Source organism: Anopheles marshallii, chromosome 3 (genome assembly GCF_943734725.1).
Source record: "Anopheles marshallii chromosome 3, idAnoMarsDA_429_01, whole genome shotgun sequence".
Classification (NCBI taxonomy): domain Eukaryota; kingdom Metazoa; phylum Arthropoda; class Insecta; order Diptera; family Culicidae; genus Anopheles; species Anopheles marshallii.
Window position 1 is genome coordinate 12,003,358 of NC_071327.1, and position 22,063 is coordinate 12,025,420.

At 47.9% G+C, this 22,063-nt stretch overlaps 1 protein-coding gene across 1 annotated transcript in view; it reads left to right on the top strand.

Moving 5' to 3' along the window:
• Positions 1 to 21,801, top strand: part of LOC128714585 (signal-induced proliferation-associated 1-like protein 2) — an 81,365-nt gene extending 59,564 nt beyond the window's left edge. The window contains exons 3-4 of the mRNA XM_053809458.1: positions 16,275 to 21,200; positions 21,271 to 21,801. Coding sequence (XP_053665433.1) covers positions 16,275 to 21,200; positions 21,271 to 21,801 — 5,457 coding nt within the window. The remainder of the gene's footprint in view (positions 1 to 16,274; positions 21,201 to 21,270) is intronic.
• The last annotated feature ends 262 nt before the right edge of the window (positions 21,802 to 22,063 follow it).

Here is a 22,063-nt window from a genome sequence, read left to right on the forward strand (position 1 = left end):
TGGGAAGCTACAAAAAAAATGGTTGTCCACGGGACACGGAGGACCTGAAGCAAATGCGGTACAGGACGAGAGCGACACGGAGAAACATCGGTTATCGATTTCAAGTAGTAACGTGCTCTTTTTTATCTTCTTTCAATTCTTGCTTCTTGCCTCACAAATGCTTTGAAGGGATTTTAAAAGTGTGTGTTTTTTTTTTCCTCTGTTTAATTCATCACGAGCATGATGGGTTCTGGTGCGGTTGTGGTATACACCAGAAACAGAGTGGGGCGGGGAGAAAAACAGCCTATGTATGAGGATTTTTTATCGAGTGTTTTAAAGAACTTGATGCTGCATATGAAACGCAAATGTAAAAGAGCAAGGGAGAACAGCAATTGCCGCAACGAGAAGAAACTTCATTGAAAACTGAACCCTGGAAGGAAGGTTTATTACCATCATGATTAAAACTCCTGGTGGATCTTTTTCCTTTGGTAGGAAAAAGGGAAGAGTGGCCGAAGCTTAACGTACACGACGCTGTGTTTGGTTGTGCGGTTTGCTGGAGTAAAGAACCTGTCCCCAAAAGCAACCGGCATGTAGAAAACCCGTTCCCGGTTTGCTGCTTCCTGTGAAGATACGACTGGATGAACTGGAGCACACCGTCACCGCTGTGTGACGCATATATTTTGGATATTCGGTTCATAATGTAGAACAGAACGGGGTTTTGAATTTTGTTTTGTTTTTAATTTACCATCAAATTTGCAAACCGGAAGTGAAAGGTGATTTCCCGAGCGGGGTGCGTATAAGATAACAAGGAAACCAAAGGAAGCTAAGAACTGTGGGTAATACATTACGAGATGAGGTTTAGAAATAGTTTCGATGTCACTCGAAGAGCGTGAGCAGATGGTGATGAAGAAGGGTCTTCAAGTTGGACGACATGCAATAAACGTCACACTTGATAAAGCCGTCAGCAGCAACACTAGCGTTCATTTAATAATGCTCATAACGTTTAGAATTTGGGTTGCTTCTCTATCTTCGTAAATTACACGTTAGCAATTGTATATCTCTCGGACAGACATAAGCTTTTAATGTCCAAAGTGATGTGTTGGGCAGTAAATTGCTCACCTGGGTTCATCCATTTTATTTCGTTTCGTAAAAAGCAAAACGCATGCATAAATTTTTCTCACGAATATTAGTGCTTTTGTAGTAAATCAAAGCTCCTCGTTTATGAGACATCAGGAACCTTTTTGAAGGTCAGTAGTAGATGTTTAATATTTACAAATGTGCGAGTTTGTGCAACAGGCTCTGAGCTGTTGCTCACGTTACTGAAGTGTCTCCGTTATGATATTCTGGTTCTGCGTTACGCTGATTTGTCCCGAGAAGCGACGGATTACCCAATTCAAACCCCTCGACAAGACAAAGAAACCCCCAAGCAAACCCCAACAAAAAAGGTCATGCCCTCGCAATGCTCAGCTTTTACGTGTGGCTAGGCCAAGAACCTATTCCTGGCCCATTCTAAGCCGCATCTTCTTCCTTCTCCAGGAATCTTGCTCAGTGCCGGGCATCTTTACGCGAGTTTCTTATGTGCCACAACCGCGAGTAGTAGTAAACTACACTCCACCGCTAGCGAAAACAATTCTCCCCCCGTTTCCGCAGTCAAACACTCGCTACCACTCGGTTCCTCAATCCTCGCCATGCCAACGGCGGAAGCGCAGCGAAAAGCGAATGAAATTAAAATGCGTAAACGATGAAATACATTTACACAAAATTAAAACAAAAACTGCTACCGCTCCGTGCTCCCTTCCTGTGGAGGTAGCGGATCGTGGAAGATTGACGGCTCCATCCGCTCGGCGGGAGCCGAATCTGAACTCTACGAACCCGCCGAGAACTCCAGGGCCCTAGCTAGCCACCCGAGTCCGGTCCCGGGACGATGTTTGAACGCATTTGGCCGCTCGGAAAATAAAAGCGGAAGGCACCGACATTAAACTAATGTAAGCCCGAAGCTCACCAGCCTTACTCTCGTTGTCTGGCGAATCTAGAATACTTTCTGGCCAGAGCGGAAACCACCACACCAAGGTGGGAAAAGGGAAAGAGATATTGTGATGGGTGGAAGGAAAAGCGAGAACATTACTTTTCCACCAAGCAACGAATTTTCGTCAGTACTTGTGGAGTCTCACAAACGTCTCACGAGTGTTGTCTGACATTTGATCCAAAGATCACTTTATGTCTCACATTCTGTCTTCGGATGGTCTGGTAGAGCGTTGTTTCTAACCCTGCTCGCTCAGCGCAGTGTTCGATTTGGCAATGGGGCACAATATTCTGCATTGCCATATTTAGCCGTCCGTCATTGTACACATCGTTTTACTTTAGCATATTATCGTTTTCCGCAAGCTTTCCTTTTTCCAACTCCGAGAGTCGTGCCAGTTTTCTGCACTTCGCTTTTGTTCCCGATCCATCGGTCGCGAGCATCGCGGATTGGGCTCGAGTTGAAGCTACATTTGAATTCGAAGCACCTAAAGCAACGAAAGAAGTAGAATTTAGTACCGTTTAAAACATTTTATTTAAAGCCCATTTGTGGTGGTTGCGAAATTGGCTCACTTAAGCACGGTACATCGCCCCCCCCCCCCCCACCTTCGCGATGGTCGACGGATCTCAGCCGTGTCTTGATGCTTTAGTCATGCCGTCACGAAACCATACTACCCCGAAGCGTCAAGAGGGCGGTTTTCCCGCGGGGGATGGAATCATAAGAAAGGGGACACACCAAAGATTGCAGCCATTTGATTGGGAATCGTGAGTTCCCCGTTCGAAACTTTGAGCCGTTGTCGAGGCAATCCTCTGCGGTTCAGTGGTAAAAGTGTCCAAAGCAGAAGACAAACATACCTTCAACTTCGGTTAAACTCACACCCGGTTGGTTTGCAACGTTTGTTTGGTTCCATTTGCTCTGTTTTTCTGTACCGCAAAATGCCTTCCGGTGTGGATTCGTTTAAATCCGGCCAGCTCTGGAGGAATGCTCGGAAAATTGCTTAAACTACTCATTGCAGCTGGCACGGTGGTGCATTACTACCAATCGAAGATCGGTAATAGGAATTCTTTGGAGAGCGAAGCCAAAAAGGGAATAGCAAAACCAGTGAATTTTATGGAATATTTACCGCCAGAGCACATTTGGGTTGACCGATTTCATGACGAGGAGACGATCAAGTCGTGATTGAACTTGGACGTTTTGTGGGAGAAATTTCATGTCTAAATTGTGCGGCCATGTCGTCGATGTGAGTATCGTCGATTCTTCTCGAGTCCTCCTAACGGGAAGAATCATTTAGCGATGCTTAAACATGCCATGTGGAATATACTGTTGCCCTTCATATTTCGTACCGTAAGATAGTTAAAATGAATGACAAGGTATCCACTTGCGCGAAAGGGGCAATCAATACGACGGGAACACCGTTGGAAGCGGTGTTGTACACCTGCACCATCACTAATTGGTTCCTTTTTTGGATAGTTTGATGAAGGTACGAATCATCATTCACAGTCACAATACGAATTGAGACCCACGAGCGGGCGAGCTGTGGAGTAATTATTTCCAAAACTAATAAACTAATAATCACCTCAGCAAAGCTTGGCTTCCGATAATTACACGATGGTGGGACATGGGGACCAGGTTTCCCCGGTCTCGAATCGTCTATTAACTCTATGGAGGCATCTGTTCTGAGACGTCATTGTATGATGGAATTAGTTGAGAGCTGCTGTTCCGTATTGCTGTGATATTATGTCACTCCACCACAGGTTCCCAGGTATGACATCGTCCGTGATCATCGGCCTCCAGATGACTCACGGTAAGACGGTGTTCAATATGATGGCACGTGGCTCCTAATAGCCGTGTTTATTTATTAACAGGTGGGAATAGATGTTATCTACCATATGCTTCTCGGTGTTTCATGTCATTGTTTAGCCAAGACCCGTACGTGTTTTGTTATTTAGCCCTTAAATAGAAGCCAGATTCGATTTGCGATTGTGCTTCGTACAATCGATCACTTATGAGTCAATGAGTTGGGCTTACCGCCGCCGTACAGGATCGGTAAAGCTTGCTGTTAGGGAAGGTTCCATACGTACGGGAGTTTAAGTTCTCCCGCCCGGGTGGGGATATCGGATAATTTAATCTTTCCGGTCCGGCGGTGTTTGGTCGGATGAAATCGGTGAATCGAACCTGAACAGAACGAGTTAATTAGGCATCGATTTCCTGGAGGAATTGAAGAGCGAGAATAAGAAACACACACAGCGCAACATAAAGCGAAATTATCGAAAGATGGGAACGTTGGGTTATAGTGGAGGTAGCTACTAGTTCGCTACAGAGAAGGAACCGAGCAGCAGTAGTGGGTTTGTGGAGTTGCTACTCGTACAACCCGTACAACATCCGTACGATTTGCGTTGCGCAGGAACCTACTGCTGTGGCTCTTGAGATGATACGAAAAGGGAAATTGATTCTTTCCGCTGGTTTGGTTTGTGGTCTTACCGGAGTTCTTAAGGTATCGCGCCCGTGACGAATGCGATTATTTTTTTCTATCTATCCCTCTGTGTCTGTCCGGTCCGGTTTATAAACGCGTCTTATAGACGCCAGAGAGTGGTGCGTACGGTTTTTGTTCCGCGATCATCGGAAATGTAGATTTTTCCAGAATTTGTAGCATCTCTTCCTCGGCCCATGTTCTCCCTCCTCCTGCCAACTGTCTTTACAGTCGAAATTGGCTAATGGGGCAGTGTGGTCCGTGCCGTGGCAAATTTTCGTAGCGGCTCCCTAGGGTGGAAAACCAGATAAACAAACAAAATTAACAATCGTTTGGGGAAGGGTAAATTTACGCACACCAAAAAAAAAAAAGATACAAGAGCAAACAGATCAAATTATCTGCGCTCCGGGTGCTTACGTTTAAATTGTATTGCAGTGCTGGGAATATTTTCCGGACATTGAAATGAGCTCGAAATACAAATCCGCTGTTTGCTTTGTGTGTACGGTGGAAAGGTATGAACTATTCCTGAAGCAGCCTGAACTGTCAGTATTGTTCCTATTGGCGTTACGAATAGGTTCACGATCGCGAGTGGTTGGAGCACTGAAATTATGGAATTCTAGACCGAGCGCAGCAAAGGAAGTGCTCGATCATTAGGGAAGCAAATTTTAGGCGCACAATGTTTGCGCATATTCTTGCGCTCCACTGAAATAACCCACGGGCATCCGATGATGATGGTATGCGGGACTATATCCCGAGTGAAAGCTATAGAAACGTATTAATAATCAAATTATACTCGGACGATCTTACTGTGTAGCGGGAGTTTGTCTTGTGAGGCTGCTCTGTATTTGGTGTACCTTGGGAAAGGGTAGTCGCGCTCTGTTCTAATAGTACTCTCGGACAATGACAGACTTACGTTTGTTACTTTCCCATCGACGCACTATTCCCCGCGAGCTTGTAGTGATTCTGTGAAGTCATCTTCAACATTGACGAGGGCTTGCTATGCGAGTATGGCTACGGGTACAGTTTCTTGATCTTGGAAGGACGGCCAAACACTTGAGTAAACAGGAGACTAAGCTTGAAGATGTCGGTTTGCTTTGCAGTATGTGTTTTTTTCTTTTTGGGTTGGAATTCATATTTGCCCCGCCTGTCAACGGAGTTCATTCATAAGCGAAACATCATTAAAAGACATCTCGTACTCGAGCTTCTCCGTTCCCGTGTCACCGTACCGGTGCAAAGAAACAGGTTCTCACCGTAGTGCCGTGTCGTATCCACTGCCATTAAAGTCGTATAAGTTTTGATAAGACTAATTTAATAACCTCTTCAAGATTCCGACACGAAGTTGTGTTGTGTCGGCTATTCTTTACCATTCAAGGCTATCCTCTTGGTGCGATAGAATGTGGAGGACTTATTTTCTTCGCTCTTTGTGTCGCTGGTCAGAATTTAAAAATAATGAAATTAAATTATGGTGATCCAATATCTGTTTGCTGTTACCCTTTGGTGGGATGTTCACAGAGATAGAATGTTCTTTTTTTCCTGGTTCCTTTTAATTTTAGTTCTACACATTTTTCATGTTCGACCAGGACATGGGCCAAGGATAAAACAAATCCCGACGACCGTATGGGTCACGAAACTGTGGTTGAAGTGAAAGACAACACCAAGCTTGATCTAGTTTTATTTTATTCTCGCTCATCTTAGACGACCGCCTGGCGCAGAAGTTAAAATTCCTATTTCATTTTACCTTCCTCTATCCCAGGACACAACTCATCAGGGATCGTGTCCAACCTATGCCTGCATCGAGAGCGTGAGACGGTCGTAAATTATGATCGCATCTTCTACTGGCCACGTACCCCAAAAACCCAAAAACGCATCCGACCTTTTTTCGTGTGCCTTTTTTTTTTTTTTTTTTAGAGTGTGTTAGAAGTTTTTTTTTCTGTGGTTCTTATTGCCTACAACGAAATTGATCCGATACAAAAATAAAGGTTGGGCCGTCGAATAAAATAAAGTAGAATGCGCCGACCCACGCGACCCGGTAATGACCCCCGGTGTGTTGTGTGTGCAGGTCGTGGTTCGCGACGCGTTTCCGGGCGGCATTCTTGGCTGTGGACGGCTGCTGCTGTTTAGTCCAGGTCAGGGTTTTGTCTTCTTGCCGCCGGTCTCTAGCTCTCTCTCTTGGCATTTCTTGTGTGTCGTGCGAGCTGTGCGATGTAAATTATCGCCCTGTTATTGCTTCCACTTCTCGCACTCGAGCCGTCGAGTTGGTCGGTGATCTGACCGATTGCGGAATCATTCGGGATGGTCGGGAGATGATGAGATGGCCCACGCCTACCCAGATTTGTATGGAGAGATGGCATGTCTAACGAGAAATCGATTTCATTGGGAATAGAGTTTCTCGTGGCACTAAGTATGTGAGATCAGTGTACGGATACGAGTCCGACGCAACGTACTGTACGAACACGTAACACTTAAATGTCACGACTCAGACGAGTTGACAATTTGATTAAGTTAGGAAGAATTTTCAACTAGAATCCCGGAGATGGATGGCGGTGTGTAAATTGAATATCTCAATTTAGTTCGATAGCGAAGAAATCTTCCACCAATTGACTGCAATTGACATCAATTGCGCTTGCGGAACTCCGAACGCCGTCATCGTGAATATCCAGAAATTCTAGGTCTGGCAGGCAAACCCGGTGGAGACATTCGCATAGATTATACAACAGCGACCCAGAATGCCATGCGAGAAGGAGAGAGAAGCGTTCACAAGGGATGGTTTTGTGCTTTAATCTATCGAGCAGCAGCTGGTTATGAGTGTCAGTTTCAGCATAAAGCACCGTAGCATTGTCAGCAAAAATCAACACACCCAGCACGCGTCATCTGAGTCCGGAGGGCAAGGTCTGTGCATTAAAGTCACGATCCACACTAGCAGAGCGAGCGACATGCATGTCACTTCGTATCACGTACGTTTCGATTTGCTGATCAAGCTCCTTCGGGTGTTTGCTTCCGCTTGCACTTTTTGGTTAATATTCGTTCGGCTTTGAATGATTATGCGCGCGAATAGTGTTTTGCTGTGTGTTGGATATGTCGTTTTGAAAGCGACCCAATGCAACGACACGTCCAAAGAGATTAGCTCTAGGCAAAAAGAAAAGATGCCTTTGTGTTTCAGTGGAGTCAGTTCTCTTTGTCTTCTCCGAACGTTGCCGCAATAAAATGCCTCTATCGTTCTGGGCACACTCTATATGCACCTCATCATAACTCATCTAACAGACACCATAACCATAAAATGCGTCATAATTCAATCACTCCAAAGCGAGGAGCGTGTGTGGGTGAGTTGGTGAAAGAATCAGAAAATGAAACATTCATCAATTGTTGTAATCGTATGAAAGCGAAAAAAGTGGGATGTTTAACATCGCCATAAGGTGTCAATACGATCGTCTGTCAAGCGTGGAATTGCCACAAATGGAACGAGTTGCGTACAGTGAATAATTGCTATTCGGTTAAAATTGAACCAGAGCCCCCCGGGGGGACAACAACTCCCCTCAAACACTCAACAAACGGAGTCCATTTTTCTAACTTCTCTTGGTGGCACGGTAGACCAAGCTCCGTCTTCATTTCACGTGGAAACTATAGAAAGAATAAACACACACTGGATCTGGACGAGGGCATTCTTCATATGCGTGGCCAGCAGAGATCACTTGAAGAACATTCCGTTTTCGTTGGTTGCTCTCTTCCAAAACAATCGACTCATTATGTCGACACTTGGATGAATTATTCAAACGCTTTCGTCATGCGGTCTCGCGATCTTGCGTCGCTTGCGTGAAGTTGTGACTGTACGACATGCCCAGACTGTCTTCTCTTCATTTTCGCTTCTTGACATCCAGAACCGATTGAAACCGAGTCTGATATTTGCATACGAGATGGATTGGATGGATGGATGGAAGGGAAAAGAACACCCTCGGGGACGCGACTCCCGGAGATTATCAACCGTACTACCGCATGGGTGCGCTTCGGCGTTAGGGTAGGAATGCGTTCTGGGAAACTCCCTTTCGCATGGTGAACACACAGTGTTTCAAAATGTTAAACTGCATTCCTGTTGCGGAACGCGCTTGTTGAGATTCATTTCCCGGACAGCTACTGTGTCAGCGACGGGGTCAGGAACGAGACGTCTCCGGGCAGTTCCGGCCATTTGCCTGCATGGTAAGATACGGGCAGTAAATTAAATGACAGTGGAGTAGCGCAAATCCACCGAACAACATGACAAGCAGCCCTGCAATATTGCGCTCCGAACCATGACGCTGTCTGGGTTTCATGCTTATGATCGGCGGACTTACCAATACGTGACGACACTCTTGAGACGCTACGGGTGGTAAAATCTCTGTGCCAACAACTTCTACGTCTTCCACGGTCGAGAATTCAGCGACAGGTGAAAAATTCCAACACTTTCTTGGCGAAAGAGGCGCACCTTGTCGCGCGAACACAGTGACAACCGGGAAGGAATTGTCGAACAATGGTGTGATACGAGGCGCTAGTTGAGTGTGCTTCATGTTGGGGGCCGTTTCTCTATTTTTATTGCCTCTCGCGCTTCTTATGGGTTGGGTGCCGCGCGCTGGCTTTGATCGTCCTTATTGAGCGTTGCGTAAGCTTCTGGTAACGGTCGAACGGCAGTGCTTGACCTGTGCATGATATCCGATTTCGAAACCATTCTCATTCTGTTCCGGTCAGTACCGTAATGTTTCTGGGGGCCCAATAGTGTAGCACACATTCCATTTTGCAACATACTCTTTTCTAATTGTCTTAGTCAAGCTTAAACAATCCGTGGTGTGACAGGGCGAAGAGGAGGCAGGCAGGGCATGAGTGATGGTTCAAACTGCAGCAAACAAAGTACGTCTAGAGGGGTAGCTTATACCGTTACCGAGAGTTACCCGAGAGTTACTGTCGCCAATGTTAATTAATGTTCGAAGCAGTTGGTTCGCGTCCATTCCAAGGCTCTCTCCTCGGAACTGATGCCGGCTCTGCAATGGCGAGAAGAATGCAAAGAATGTACACTATTGAATGACGTTCTTTTTTTTCAATTCTGCTCATAAAACTCTACTGACATTCTTCCGATCTTTCGCGGCACGAGATACCTGGATTCCGATCGAATTGCGTTGAAACGGAATCACTCTAAACCCGCAATGCTCTAGGTCTCATAAGTTTTCCGCATTGTGTCGTTGCCCCGGACATGTCAAGATGGCGTAAAACGAAGGGACAAATTGGTCGCGCAAATAAAGATGTACGATTCCGGTTCGGAGGTTGTTTGCCCCCCCCCCCGCACACTTTAATATTTGAATTGCTACAATGACTAGCCTGTGTGTGGTTGTTTATGTATGCGGGGAGAGACCACCAGTAGCTAATGGAAAAGTCAGCTAGAATATGTAAACACCGAGATGCCGTTCTCATTCGCTGTCGCTAGTGTCTACTGTAGTGTAATGCGTCTAATGAAAGTAATATGGACGGCTGATCGGTCGTCTTATGTTCTCCTTCGCAATATGTCCCACATGATGGGGTCAGAGCGAATTAATAAGAGTCGGTGATTCGCGATCACCAGCGTGGAGAGATGTTAATGGGCGGCCCGGCTACTGAGGACGACGCCTACATAAGACGATTCGGAACAGACGGTTAGAAAGGTCGTTGTCCTCGCGTTTTATACTTTGTGCTTTCGCAAAACAACACGCAAAAACTGTTGGCGCCAGTCTCGTTGTATCGCATACCATAGCTCAGTGGAGGAAGAAATTCTGGAACTGTGGACATTCGGGAGCACCTTTGAAAGTGGGTTCCGTTTGTAGAGGAATTCGTTGGACTACATTTATATTCGCTTGGTGATAGTGTAGATTGTAATGTTGTGCGTTATAAATCTTCTGAGAAGAGTGAGGATCTTAAGTGAGGATCAAGAATCGACTTCCAATAGATTCATGAATTCTAAGAGCAGGGGTTAAGCTCCTTGGAAGTCATAAATATTGGAAGATTAATGACTCTTACAGGAGTTACAAATCTTTGAGAATTCTCGGATTTTTGAAATGGAGATTCGGACTAATCCATCCCGGTCAGAGATTAATGCAGATTCATGAATCGATCGAGATTTTCATTGTGGTTAAATAGCACAAAGGATCTGGTTTGTTTTTATACCGAGTCAACGTCACTTTAATTCCTCGGTACTGCTGCTGACTGGGTAAGAGAAAACATGGGCGTCATATGTGTTTGGTGTCGGTACAAACGGTCATTAAAATGTGCGATGACCATGTCAACTGTGTAGTTGCCGTCCCTTGAAGGAACGCCAACACACCGCCAAGGCGACAGCTAGAATTCAAAGATGGCCGCCTCTTAGATACCGCTTTCAGACGTGGGGAGACTTCCACTGGACTATCGGGCGGGAGAGAGAGAGCCACACACGGTATAAATACCCACCGACGCAATCGCGCATTGTGTTTTGTGCCTGTTGATCAGCTGAAATGCCTGCAGAACTGGGAACTAGGCCACAGGGATAACTTACAAGCTAGCAACGATGCGGGATTAACTTGCATCTTTTGGCTAAATTCTACGCCGAGAGGCTACCAACCGGGGTGGGGGCCGAACTCACGAAGTTCTCACACCTCGCGACGGCCCGTTGGAATCGTAGGTTGACGGGTGACTATTTTTAATTTTATTTGAAGGCAAACCAAACCGTGACGCTACCATAATGAGATTATTCAATTCCACCCCGATATGGGCTGTGCATGTAGTGGTACTTGCTAAAAACGGGGAATAGGTTATGTAGGATATAGTGTATATACGCCGCTGTGCGTTGTATGTGGTATTACGGTAGTTTATACCTGTTATTCCTCTACTGCACTAGAACGAAGTCATAAAATTCTGATGCACACAGTCGCGTATCTGTTGCAATTCTTCTTGCTTTTTTGTTTTACGGGAAGGAAAACGGAAAGGGAACATGTTTGTATGTAGGGGGAGGGGGGGAGGCTTAAGTGAGTGGTTGCATATTTATGAAGTGCACAAGTGCGCCATGTGCGCTCCACCCCGATTGCAACACAATCTAGAACATCTCGGGAGCACTGGGCCGTGATGCATGTTTGACTCGACTCAGGGCACTGGTAACTGATACTGAGCGCACTTGCGCGATGCACTGTGGCAGGTTTCGTTCCACAAGCACCTCCAACTTCACCCTTCGGTCGGTCTTGGTCACGGAACACAGACCACTTGTGTTCTATTCCCATCCGTTGTGCGGCTCTCCGATACGGTTCCGATACACCCCGTCAACCGACTATCGGTATGAGGGATCAGACAACGCTCACACACCACCGGGAGGTAAAGATATGTAGGTTGGCGGAAGGAACCGGCGCAGCATCAGGAGTGTGTGCGACTTTATTTATTTATTTACTGCTCCACTGAGGGATGTGTGATTCGTTACCACATGATATGCATTACATTACTCTGTTCTTTTGCCAGCATCCGACGGTTCATCCGGGATGGTTTGGACAGTCACCGTACTTCGGATGTTTGACGTTTGACGAAGTCTATCCACCGTTTGAGGTGGCTTCCCAAAAGAGGGTAATAATATTATCATATCACAAATTACACTCCATTAATGCACCAGAGACCACCCGTATCACAGAAAGGAGTCACAGCGGGAAGGGGGATCGCGATCAACGTAACTGATCCATCTATTCGCCTGGACCACACACTTGAAGGGGTGGAGGAAGTCTTCATGATGTAAACGTAAGCAGTACCATTTCCGTAGCAGAAGTTTTTTTTCTCTGCACTCTTACACAATAGGGGCAATTGTGGCACAAATTGTGCATTTGCTGTTGCCTTTTTTTTTAACTGTTAGTGTCACTTGCTGAGATGATCTCGTTAAGACCTTGAATATCTTTGAAGACATCCGGACCTGTGGAGTCTCAGTTATTACGCATGTTGACGTTGATATCGTTGAAGATAAGTAACGCACTTCCTTTCCTGCTCTTTGTGTTTATCCAAAATCAGATAAAGGAACATGGACACTTCCTAGATCGGAGAGGATTAGTTTCCTGTGCAAGCTAGCCGCAAGTTCCGAACGGTACCTTAAGCAACTTGATCAATGTATTTATCATTAAATCAATCAAATATGGTCACACCGTGTTGTGCGTGCTTTGCAAAAAAGGGATGTCTTACTGATGCTTCAGGAAGAAATCATTCTACGTACGAATGGTTACACAGTTACCCCCGAAGAGCCGTAATGATTGCAATTCATTCCGACGATTAAATCATGCCGATTAAGTGCGGTGCGGTAGATAAGGCAAGGGTAAGGCTTTGAGAACCGAGAGGTTTTCCATCACCGGTCATACGGTTTCAGGGTAAACCACATACATGGGACACATCACAATGGCCGACACCGTACCAACATGGCCATCGCATCGTAGGTGCATCCAACAACACGATATGATGAGGCCATAAACGGCTCGTAATTGTTGCCGATAGCTTGTGCAGCACCAGCAGAAGAAGGAGGTGTACGCACACACGCAATATGAAACATGTTGCTTCTTCTCGCCGTAGATATATGGCGTAAGAGTGACGAACTTACATGGCCGTGTATTGCAAACAACAACAGTATATCGTGTCGTGGATGGTACGATGCTTCTAGGAAGACTGCTGCCGCGTGGTGTTCCAAGCTCCAAAGAAGCGACAAACAGTGCGTTGTGCAAATTCACAAGAAGAAGGAAGCCAAACGCGTATAAGTGCGTGTGGTGGAGTTGGTGATACAATATCCCCAACGGTTAGGGGTGGACGGTGTATTATACTGGTGGTTATACCAGTGCGTCGGTTGGAGTGTCTTTTGTGTCATCACCAGTTCCAGTGTTTGTCCGCCGGGCATCACCACCATCCCGCGTTCGAGGAAGAGGATCGTTTGTTTACGTTTTTTCTTCCACTAGCGTTCGAAGAGCACCATAATAAGCTATGCAATGGCGGAAGATCTCGTGGTAGTGTTAGTCTCCGATGCAATTGTAATGCAATGTGAGAGATGCAGCCGGGTTTGAAAAGACCGGTTGATGGATAGGGGTCTCTCCGTCGTCTACACGCGCGGGGTCTTACAAAGATCTTCCTAAAGCGGTGCAGTTCGTGATACCGCAACGGAGAGACTTGCCGGTGCGATGCAAGACGACGCGGTTTTGGCGCGTTCCGTCTCGGTGTATTTACGCGCGCTCGCGCGACTTAAACACGTTTTCCTACTTTCGTCTTTTCAACTCCCGGTTGGTTCGGTTGACTTTCTGGTAGGCTGGTTTTCTTCCCCCGGGGCCGGTTTGTTTGCTCTGACCCGTTTGTGTACTCCGGTACCAAGTTTAAGGTCTCTTTGTGTGTGTTCTGTACACCGGCGAGATTCAACGCGCTGCTAGACAGACGACAAAACTCAACGGTATCGTAGTTGTTCTACGTGTATTAAGAAAAAAAAAACCCCGTTACGCACGTTTGTTGCTGTACAACGTAGAACTTACTGGCTAGAATGGTTCCAAACCACCTTTTCCGGTCGTTTGGTCTGTCCGTGTCGTATTTGTGGCTGTTTGTGATTGACACGAGAGCCAGAAACGAGGCTCTTCTCGTTTGGAAGAACGATGCACTCATCGTAGAAAATTCGAAGGCTATAAGGCTGTTTGGAAATGTTCCCAAGTGTTCAATGTTGCACAAAGAATTAACCCTATCCTTGCCAGCGTGACAATCGACAGTTTAATTGGGTAAAGTCAATAGTAATTGCACAACACCGAAATAAAACGCACCTTGAAAACTCAGCAAAAACAAGCAAATCGATTCGGAAGGAAGTCGATCTAGATCCCACCCGTTGTTCGTATTTTTTAACTTCAATAGATTTAAGCATGCCCAACAAGTTCGTAAGGGAAACAGCGACTAAAACGGAATTCCAGACACGGGATCGAATCGATTGATCAACCTACTGGCGGGTGTGTGTTTGGGTGTAGTTCATCTACCCTTGCGCAAGTTTCTATTTCTCCATTGCACTTCCTTCTAAAATGCACGAAGGCACCATCATCATGATGAAGGCGCACGTGATGCAGCTGTTGCAGTGAAAAGAATGGAAGGATCACTACAAATCTTCAACATAGACACACATACCCACAAGCACAATCGGTCCGAGGGCTATTCTCGTCTCTTGTAGTCGCCCTCCTGTGCACCTTAACTCGTGCACACACAAGAATAGACAGAAACGACGCATATTACGCCAAGGCAGAAGAGTGTAAAGACTAGATCCATCACAAATAGACATGATTGAGTCCAATTGCAGCATTGTTTTTTTTTCTCCTTCTGTCTAGTATTAGTGTAGTACGTTCTCATTTCCTTTTTTGCTGTGTTCGAGCACCGAACAAGCAAACATCGCGGACACATCGTGAAGGCGAAGAAGTATTCACTGGGTTTAAGAAATTGGAGGTAGAACCTTTTTTTTATAATCATCATCCTGCTTCATGATTGATGCTCGTTCGAATTCTGGCACCGCCGCCGCGCCTTCCGACGCTGCTCAGCGCTTCATTAGCGATGAATGGGACGTCTGAAATGAAGTGTTAATGCGCTATAAAATTAGATTAGATTGCAGGCGCAGCGAACGCATTGTTTGCGATCGAGACGTGCCCGTTCGTAGCTCAGAATGACGGGAAAATTCGGGATTAAGGAAATGGTGCATGAGAGTGAAATGTGTGTGTGTGTGTCTTTTTATATCCTCGAGATGTGTACTTTCTTATCACATCCGGTGCAGCGCTTTTATGTTTGATACAACGCGTTTTATCGAGCAATCGTTGCTTTACTTTCAATATAAATAAAACATCACAATATAGGCCTCCACACCATCTACAAAATATGTCACATGGTTTTCAATCAACCTGTGCTGCCTATCCATTTTGTTAATGAAGCGTAACAAAGCTCTCTCTGTGCGCATTGAACTTTCTCCCCGAAAAAAATATGTCCATATAAAACATTGGCAGTAAAAAATACTCTGAATCGAACATGTCACGTATCGATAACATCGCACAGATTCTCTTCCAAAACCATGAAGCGAACCTGTTCAACAACTACGATCTGTTCCACGGTTAACTTCCGGGTCACGCTCTAACGAATGACACACGGGGTGATCTCTCTAGCCTCCGGAAATTAAACCTTCAAACCATCCGTCAATGGTGATGAAGCTCATTTCGTAATGAGCACAAGCGTAATGTTGTTTTTTTTGTGAGCGTTCACTTCCAACCCCAACCCCCCAAACTTCTAGTCAAGTTTTGTTGATACTTTTTGAAAATGTGCAACGCGAACGTGATGTGCTCACGTTTTTAAGAGTCTTTTAATTTGAGGTTAAGCTTTTGGCGTGCGATTTAGATCGTAGCAGCAACATAATAACATTCCCAAGTGTATACGGGTCACACTTTTACATCCTCCTTCCGTGCTGCTTTTTTTCCTTTTTGGGGTGAATATTTGCCGTTTGGAAACGCTTTTCATATTGAGTGAAGATGCTGTACACAATAATTTGGACAGTCCGGGCCAGTAGTACAGCGCACCCACTGAAAGGTAAAAACAATTGCCAATAATTAGGGCAACCGGTTCAATCGTTCATTTACTGTTGGCCGTGTTTCGTGGTGTTGCTGATTGATCGTTCCCCCTTGGAGCTTTCTATTTGACCAGGACCTTGAACATTGTGGCGATCATGGTGTAACTAATGAAGCGTGTGTTCAGGAGAATGATCGGAACATAAGCTTGTAAGACTAAATTTCTAAATTCTGTTCTCTAATCTCTGTTTTTCCTCATCTTTTCCAGGACTCTAGCAATGGGATGATAAATCTGGCGGAGGTTGGAGGACAACCACCTCACATCAACGGAGGACCAGCTGTGGCTGGTTTGCCGCACATGATGCCAACACCGGTTGTGGCCGGTGCCGGTATTGCAATGATGGGTCAACATCATCAGCAGCAACAACAACAGCAGCAGCAGCAACAACAACCACAACCGTCCCATCCACAACAACGCCTTGTTGGTGGTGCACCACATCAGTTGCCTCCGTCGGGTATGCATCATCCACATGGACCACCGCCACCACCACCAGGTGTCGGTATGGGTGGACCACCGCCACCACCCCCACATCATCTGACACCGGCCGGAAGCGCACCGCAAAATCGTCCTTCGGCACGTGAACGGGCGATGCATGCCGTTGAGTACTACAAAAGCAATGTGCGGCGAGCGCGTGTTGATGCGGGCTTGGCCCGGAATTCGCTTCACGAGCGCTACTCGTACGTCCAGCGTCAGATGGCGACGATGGGCAACGGTAATGGTGTGGTAGGAACAAAGCTATCGCCTCATGGTCACACCGATCATCTCTATCGAAGTAATTCTAGTTTGGAGCTGATTCACGATCACGGTGCCGGTGGCATACCGGATCATCTCCATCCGGGCGGAGGAACGAATCTAAGGCGCGAGTACGGTAGCCACGGTTCAATAGATGTGATCTCATCTGACCGACATCCACACCATCACCACCACCATCCGGGTCATGTTGGTGCACCGAGTGCGGGGGAAAGCTTCCTCACAATGCTGCAAGAGTATCAACCGTTCGGACTGGATGGGTCGTCGCTGCTGTATTCGCTGAACAAACATCACACAGGGCATGCGCATGGAAGTGGTAATGGAGGTGCTGCTGCGCCTACAAATCCAATCGCCCTCACCGGGGATGACGTGGTTGATCGGGGAGGAAATGCAAGTCCGAAGCTAAGGAACAAATTTCACCGCCTTTGGGGTTCCAGTACGGGGGCTGGTGCGGCTGGAAGCAATGGATCTGCGAACGGGAAACAATCCAGACAGGTGGCCAATGGAGGGGCCACCAGCACGACAGTCTCTCTGGACGACAGTCAGCTGTGCGCGGCGTTGAACGTGAGTACGAGTTCGACGACAACAACTGTTTCCTCGGCCGACATTGAAGAGCGACAGCGTCGAAGGGCATTTGCTCATTTCGATTGTCGTTCGCTTACGGCCAATCTGGGGTATGCGGCGAAGTTACGAGGATTTCTGTTGGAGCGCCGGCGTAATACGACCACAGGAGCGTCAGCAGCGGCCACGTACGGCACACGATCGTCCACCCCCGACGGGGATAGTGTAGACGAGGACTACGGTGATGGGCAACAGAATGAACTGCTGGAGAATTGTCCCTTTTTCCGCAATGAGATTGGCGGTGAGGAGGAGCGTGAGGTTAGCCTTACGAGAATGGCGTCATCAACGACATCGTCCTCGGGTGCCGGTGGAACAGTAAATGGTCAGCAACGGCGACCTATCCACCGGCCAGCCCTTGCGTACGGCGTGTCCGTGCTAGAATGTGGCGTCAACGATACGCTGTGGAAGGGTTACACCTGCCCGTACCAGAAAGGACCCCGTCCAATCGAACAGATTGACAACGGGGCACTCTACTACCGGCAGCACTTCTTCGGCCAGGAGCACCAGAACTGGTTCGGGATGGACGAACATCTCGGACCGGTCGCGATCTCGATCAAGCGAGAAAAGATCAACCCGACGCCGGTGCAGACGCTCGCGTTACACGGCTCGGATGTGGCACCGACGACGACGCACCCGGCCGAACAGTACCTGTATCGGTTGATTGTGCGCACCTCGGAGCTGCTAACGTTGCGCGGTTCGGTGATCGAGGACTCGATCCCGAATGCGCGCGGTGCCGGCAAGCACGCCAATACCAAAGAGATTCTGGAGTACGTTGCGCCGGAAGTACAAATCGGTTGCCTGCGGTTGGCAGTCAGCACGCCCCAGTGCGAGCAGCAGTTGCTGAAGCTGGACGAGCAGGGGCTCACCAACAAGTACAAGGTGGGCATCCTGTACTGCCGGGCTGGGCAATCCTCCGAGGAGGATATGTACAACAACGAGGATGCTGGTCCGGCGTTTAACGAGTTCCTCGACACCATTGGACGGCGGGTCCGGCTGAAAGGCTTCGAGCACTATAAAGCGGGCCTGGACAATAAAACCGACTCCACTGGGACGCATTCGCTGTACGCAACGCAACAGGATTGTGAGATTATGTTTCACGTATCGACGATGCTACCGTTCACGCCAAACAATCGGCAACAGTTGCTCCGCAAGCGTCACATCGGCAACGATATTGTGACGATCGTGTTCCAGGAACCGGGCGCGCTACCGTTCACGCCGAAAAACATCCGCAGCCAGTTCCAGCATGTGTTTGTGATTGTGCGCGCGGTAAACCCGTGCAGTGAACATACCCAGTACCGGGTGGCAGTATCACGCTCGAAGGATGTGCCCGTGTTTGGTCCACCGGTGCGGGCTGGGTCGCACTATCCGCGGGGCAAACAGTTTGCCGATTTTCTGCTATCGAAGGTGATCAACGCGGAGAATGCGGCACATCGATCGGTGAAGTTTGCGATGATGGCGATCCGGACGCGCCAAGAGTACCTAAAGGATTTGGCCACCAACTACAGCACGGCGACGGTAGTCGAAACGGGCCAGCGGTTTTCGATCTTCCCGAGCAAAAAGCGCGAACGTCCGACTAAACCACGCTTCTCGGGCGATCTGTCACAGCGGGGTGCATTCTGTTGGCAGGTGGTGTTGCATGACAGTGGCCAATCGACACACGTCGATTGCTTCCTTGGCATCTCGGCGGAAACGTTCGTGCTGATTGAGGAGTGTACGCGGCAGATCATCTTTGTGACGCCTTGCCGAGCAATTCTCGGCTGGTCGACGAGCCAGAATGCGCTGCGGGTGTACTACCATCAGGGTGAGTGCGTGACGCTTAACATGCGCGACACCGGCGACCGAGACGAGCAGTTGGAGGTAATCGAGCGGTTACGTGCCGTGACAAATGGGTGCGGTGCGCTTGAACTCAGCCTGCGCCGGAATCCGATGGGACAGCTTGGATTCCACGTACAACCGGATGGTGTAGTGACGCAGGTGGAGATCTCGGGACAAGCGTGGGCCGCCGGGCTACGGCAGGGATATCGACTGGTGGAGATCTGCAAGGTTGCCGTAGCGACGCTCTCTCACGATCAGATGGTCGATCTACTGAAAACTTCCGCCCAGGTTACGGTCACGGTAATCGAATCTTTTGCTGACTTTACACCGCGGCGCGGTTGTACCTTGCAGAACTGTCGCTTCAATTCCATCAACTACGAAAGCGAGTACGACAATATGGTACTGGATGGTGGTAATAAAAATGGTACCAGCGGTCAAAGCGGTGGAGGCAGTGGTAGCGGCGGCAGTAAGAAGGTACTCCCTAGCGGGCAACTCCAATCATCCGCCAGCCACCGACGACGATATGAGCGTAATTTTTCACCACCACGATCAAGCAACAGTTCGGGATATGGTACGGGAAGTAGTAGTCGATCGTTTACCGCAGCTGTCGGTGCTACTGGTCAGCAGGTTCCTGCAGCTACTCAGCCTAACGGGGCTGATATGGGCACTCTGACCTCGTCTTCGAGTGGACACTCGTCCAATGATGAACGCTGGTACGACGTACTGGATCCACCGCAGGAAGCATCCACCATAATGGCGAGTCCACCATCCGTTGCTTCTGATCCGAGCGTTAACTACCATCATCCGAAGTTAACGGCGTCGAGCAATTCGCTGCCTCTCGCAGGTTCCAGTCCCCGTCCACTATCTCTGCACAATGACAGCGGACAGATATCGTCACCATCACGCAGTAACGGAAGTCAAGTGTCGGGACAATCGGTCGGGCGGGACAATTCGGCCAACATCGCAATGTTGAAACGACTCATCATTGCTGATTCGCCGAATGGCGGTTTAGATGGAGCTGGAGTTCTTCAACAGCAGCAGCAACAACAGCAAAACCATCCAGAACCTTTGTACAGCAGTTCGTTGAAGAATCTTTCAAACCATCATCTACTGATGGCGGCCGGTGGTAATCACACGGCGGAAGAGGACGATCTTTCCCGACACAATTCACCGCAGCTGAGACGATCGGCAACCACGACCAACATATACGGCATTAATGGCAAGAAAGCGAACGGTGGTGCTACAACCTGCTCGGGCAGTAGTGCATCGAGCAGCCGCAATAATAGTCCGCGACCTAATGTTACCGGCGAAACGGCAAAACTACGAAGTGGAGCTGCCCTAAAAGGTGGAGTCCAACATCACCCACAGCGCAATAGTGTGAACTACACGACTGGCAGCACGCTGCAGGAAGATCTGATGAAGCTCATCAACCCGGACTATATTGCAAACGATGACAACTTCAATGCGGGCGGCATGGAGCGAATGCAGAAGGGACATCATAACAGCCACAGTCTCGGAAATATTGCCAGCTTGGCCGGTGGATTGAAACCGATCCCGCAGAAGAGTCGCTCGCGGGAAGGTGTCAATCTGGGTGGTTCAAATCAACAACTTTCGGCCGCTAATGGGAATGGACTTAAGCTGGCGAATGGTGGTGGTACGAACAGTCCGAGCAATGGAGGCGAAGAGGAGGTTATTTTTACAACGGCTCGCCCAGCAACGGTCATTTCGTCGACTACCTCGAACAGTTCCAGTCCGGCTAGTGAGCTGCTCGGAAAGCATCACATGAATGAGGACCACTTAAAGATGTCCCCTAGCAGAAAGCAACAGCAGCAACAGTTCGTTAACGGTGGCATCCTAAAGAATGGTGGAGGGAAAATTCCTTTGCCGGACATGAAGGAGATGGATTGGAGCAGTCTGGTCGATACGGCAACCAAAGCAATGACACAGGTGAGTTACCAGTTCATTTTATAATTTCCAGTAAAGAATGAAACTAAATCTGATTTTTGGTTACTTTTAGTTATCGGAATCTGTGGCCAAATCGCAACACCCAGGAAGCAATGTGTATTACGACGACATCAGCCAGGTGTTGAACGGAGTGCATAATCAGCATCAATTGCAGCAGCAACAGCAAACCGGTCACAATGGCACTATGAATGGGGGCGGTCCAGTAGGGACAATTGTTAATGGAGGAGGAGCGGGTGGATGTAGCAGCGTTAGCGGAACCGGTAGTAGCATCGGGAGCGGGCCGGATCTGTCCTCCTCCACACCGAGCTCAGCTTCACCCGTATCCACCGGTAGCAGTAATGCCGCACAGCAGCAAGCCCTGATGGCACTGCAGAACAGTTCAAGTCTGCCAGAACTTCAGTGCCAGGTCACTCAGCTTTCCGATCGCGTACTGCGCGAACAACGTCGCCGCCGATCGCTCGAACATGCCGTCCGACGGTTAACGGAAGAAAACCGGCGTCTGCAAGATGAAAGCCAGGCAGCTGTGCAGCAGTTGCGTCGTTTCACCGAGTGGTTTTTCCAGACGATCGATCGACAATCGTAATAGTTCGTAGGGTTCGTAGGTGACACTAGATAAAAAACTCAAAACACACACACACTCACACGCACGCATGTATAAATGCCGTGTCTTCCAAAGCGTGATCATCTTATAAAGGAAGGAAGTGAGGAAGGGAAACATTGACATTCGTTTTTTTTTTATAAATGACCAAAAATTATGTACATATAAGCCAAGGTGTGTGCGCTTTTAGCGAACAAACAAGTGTAACATTTATATACTAAAGAGCACACCTTACAACGTTACTTCG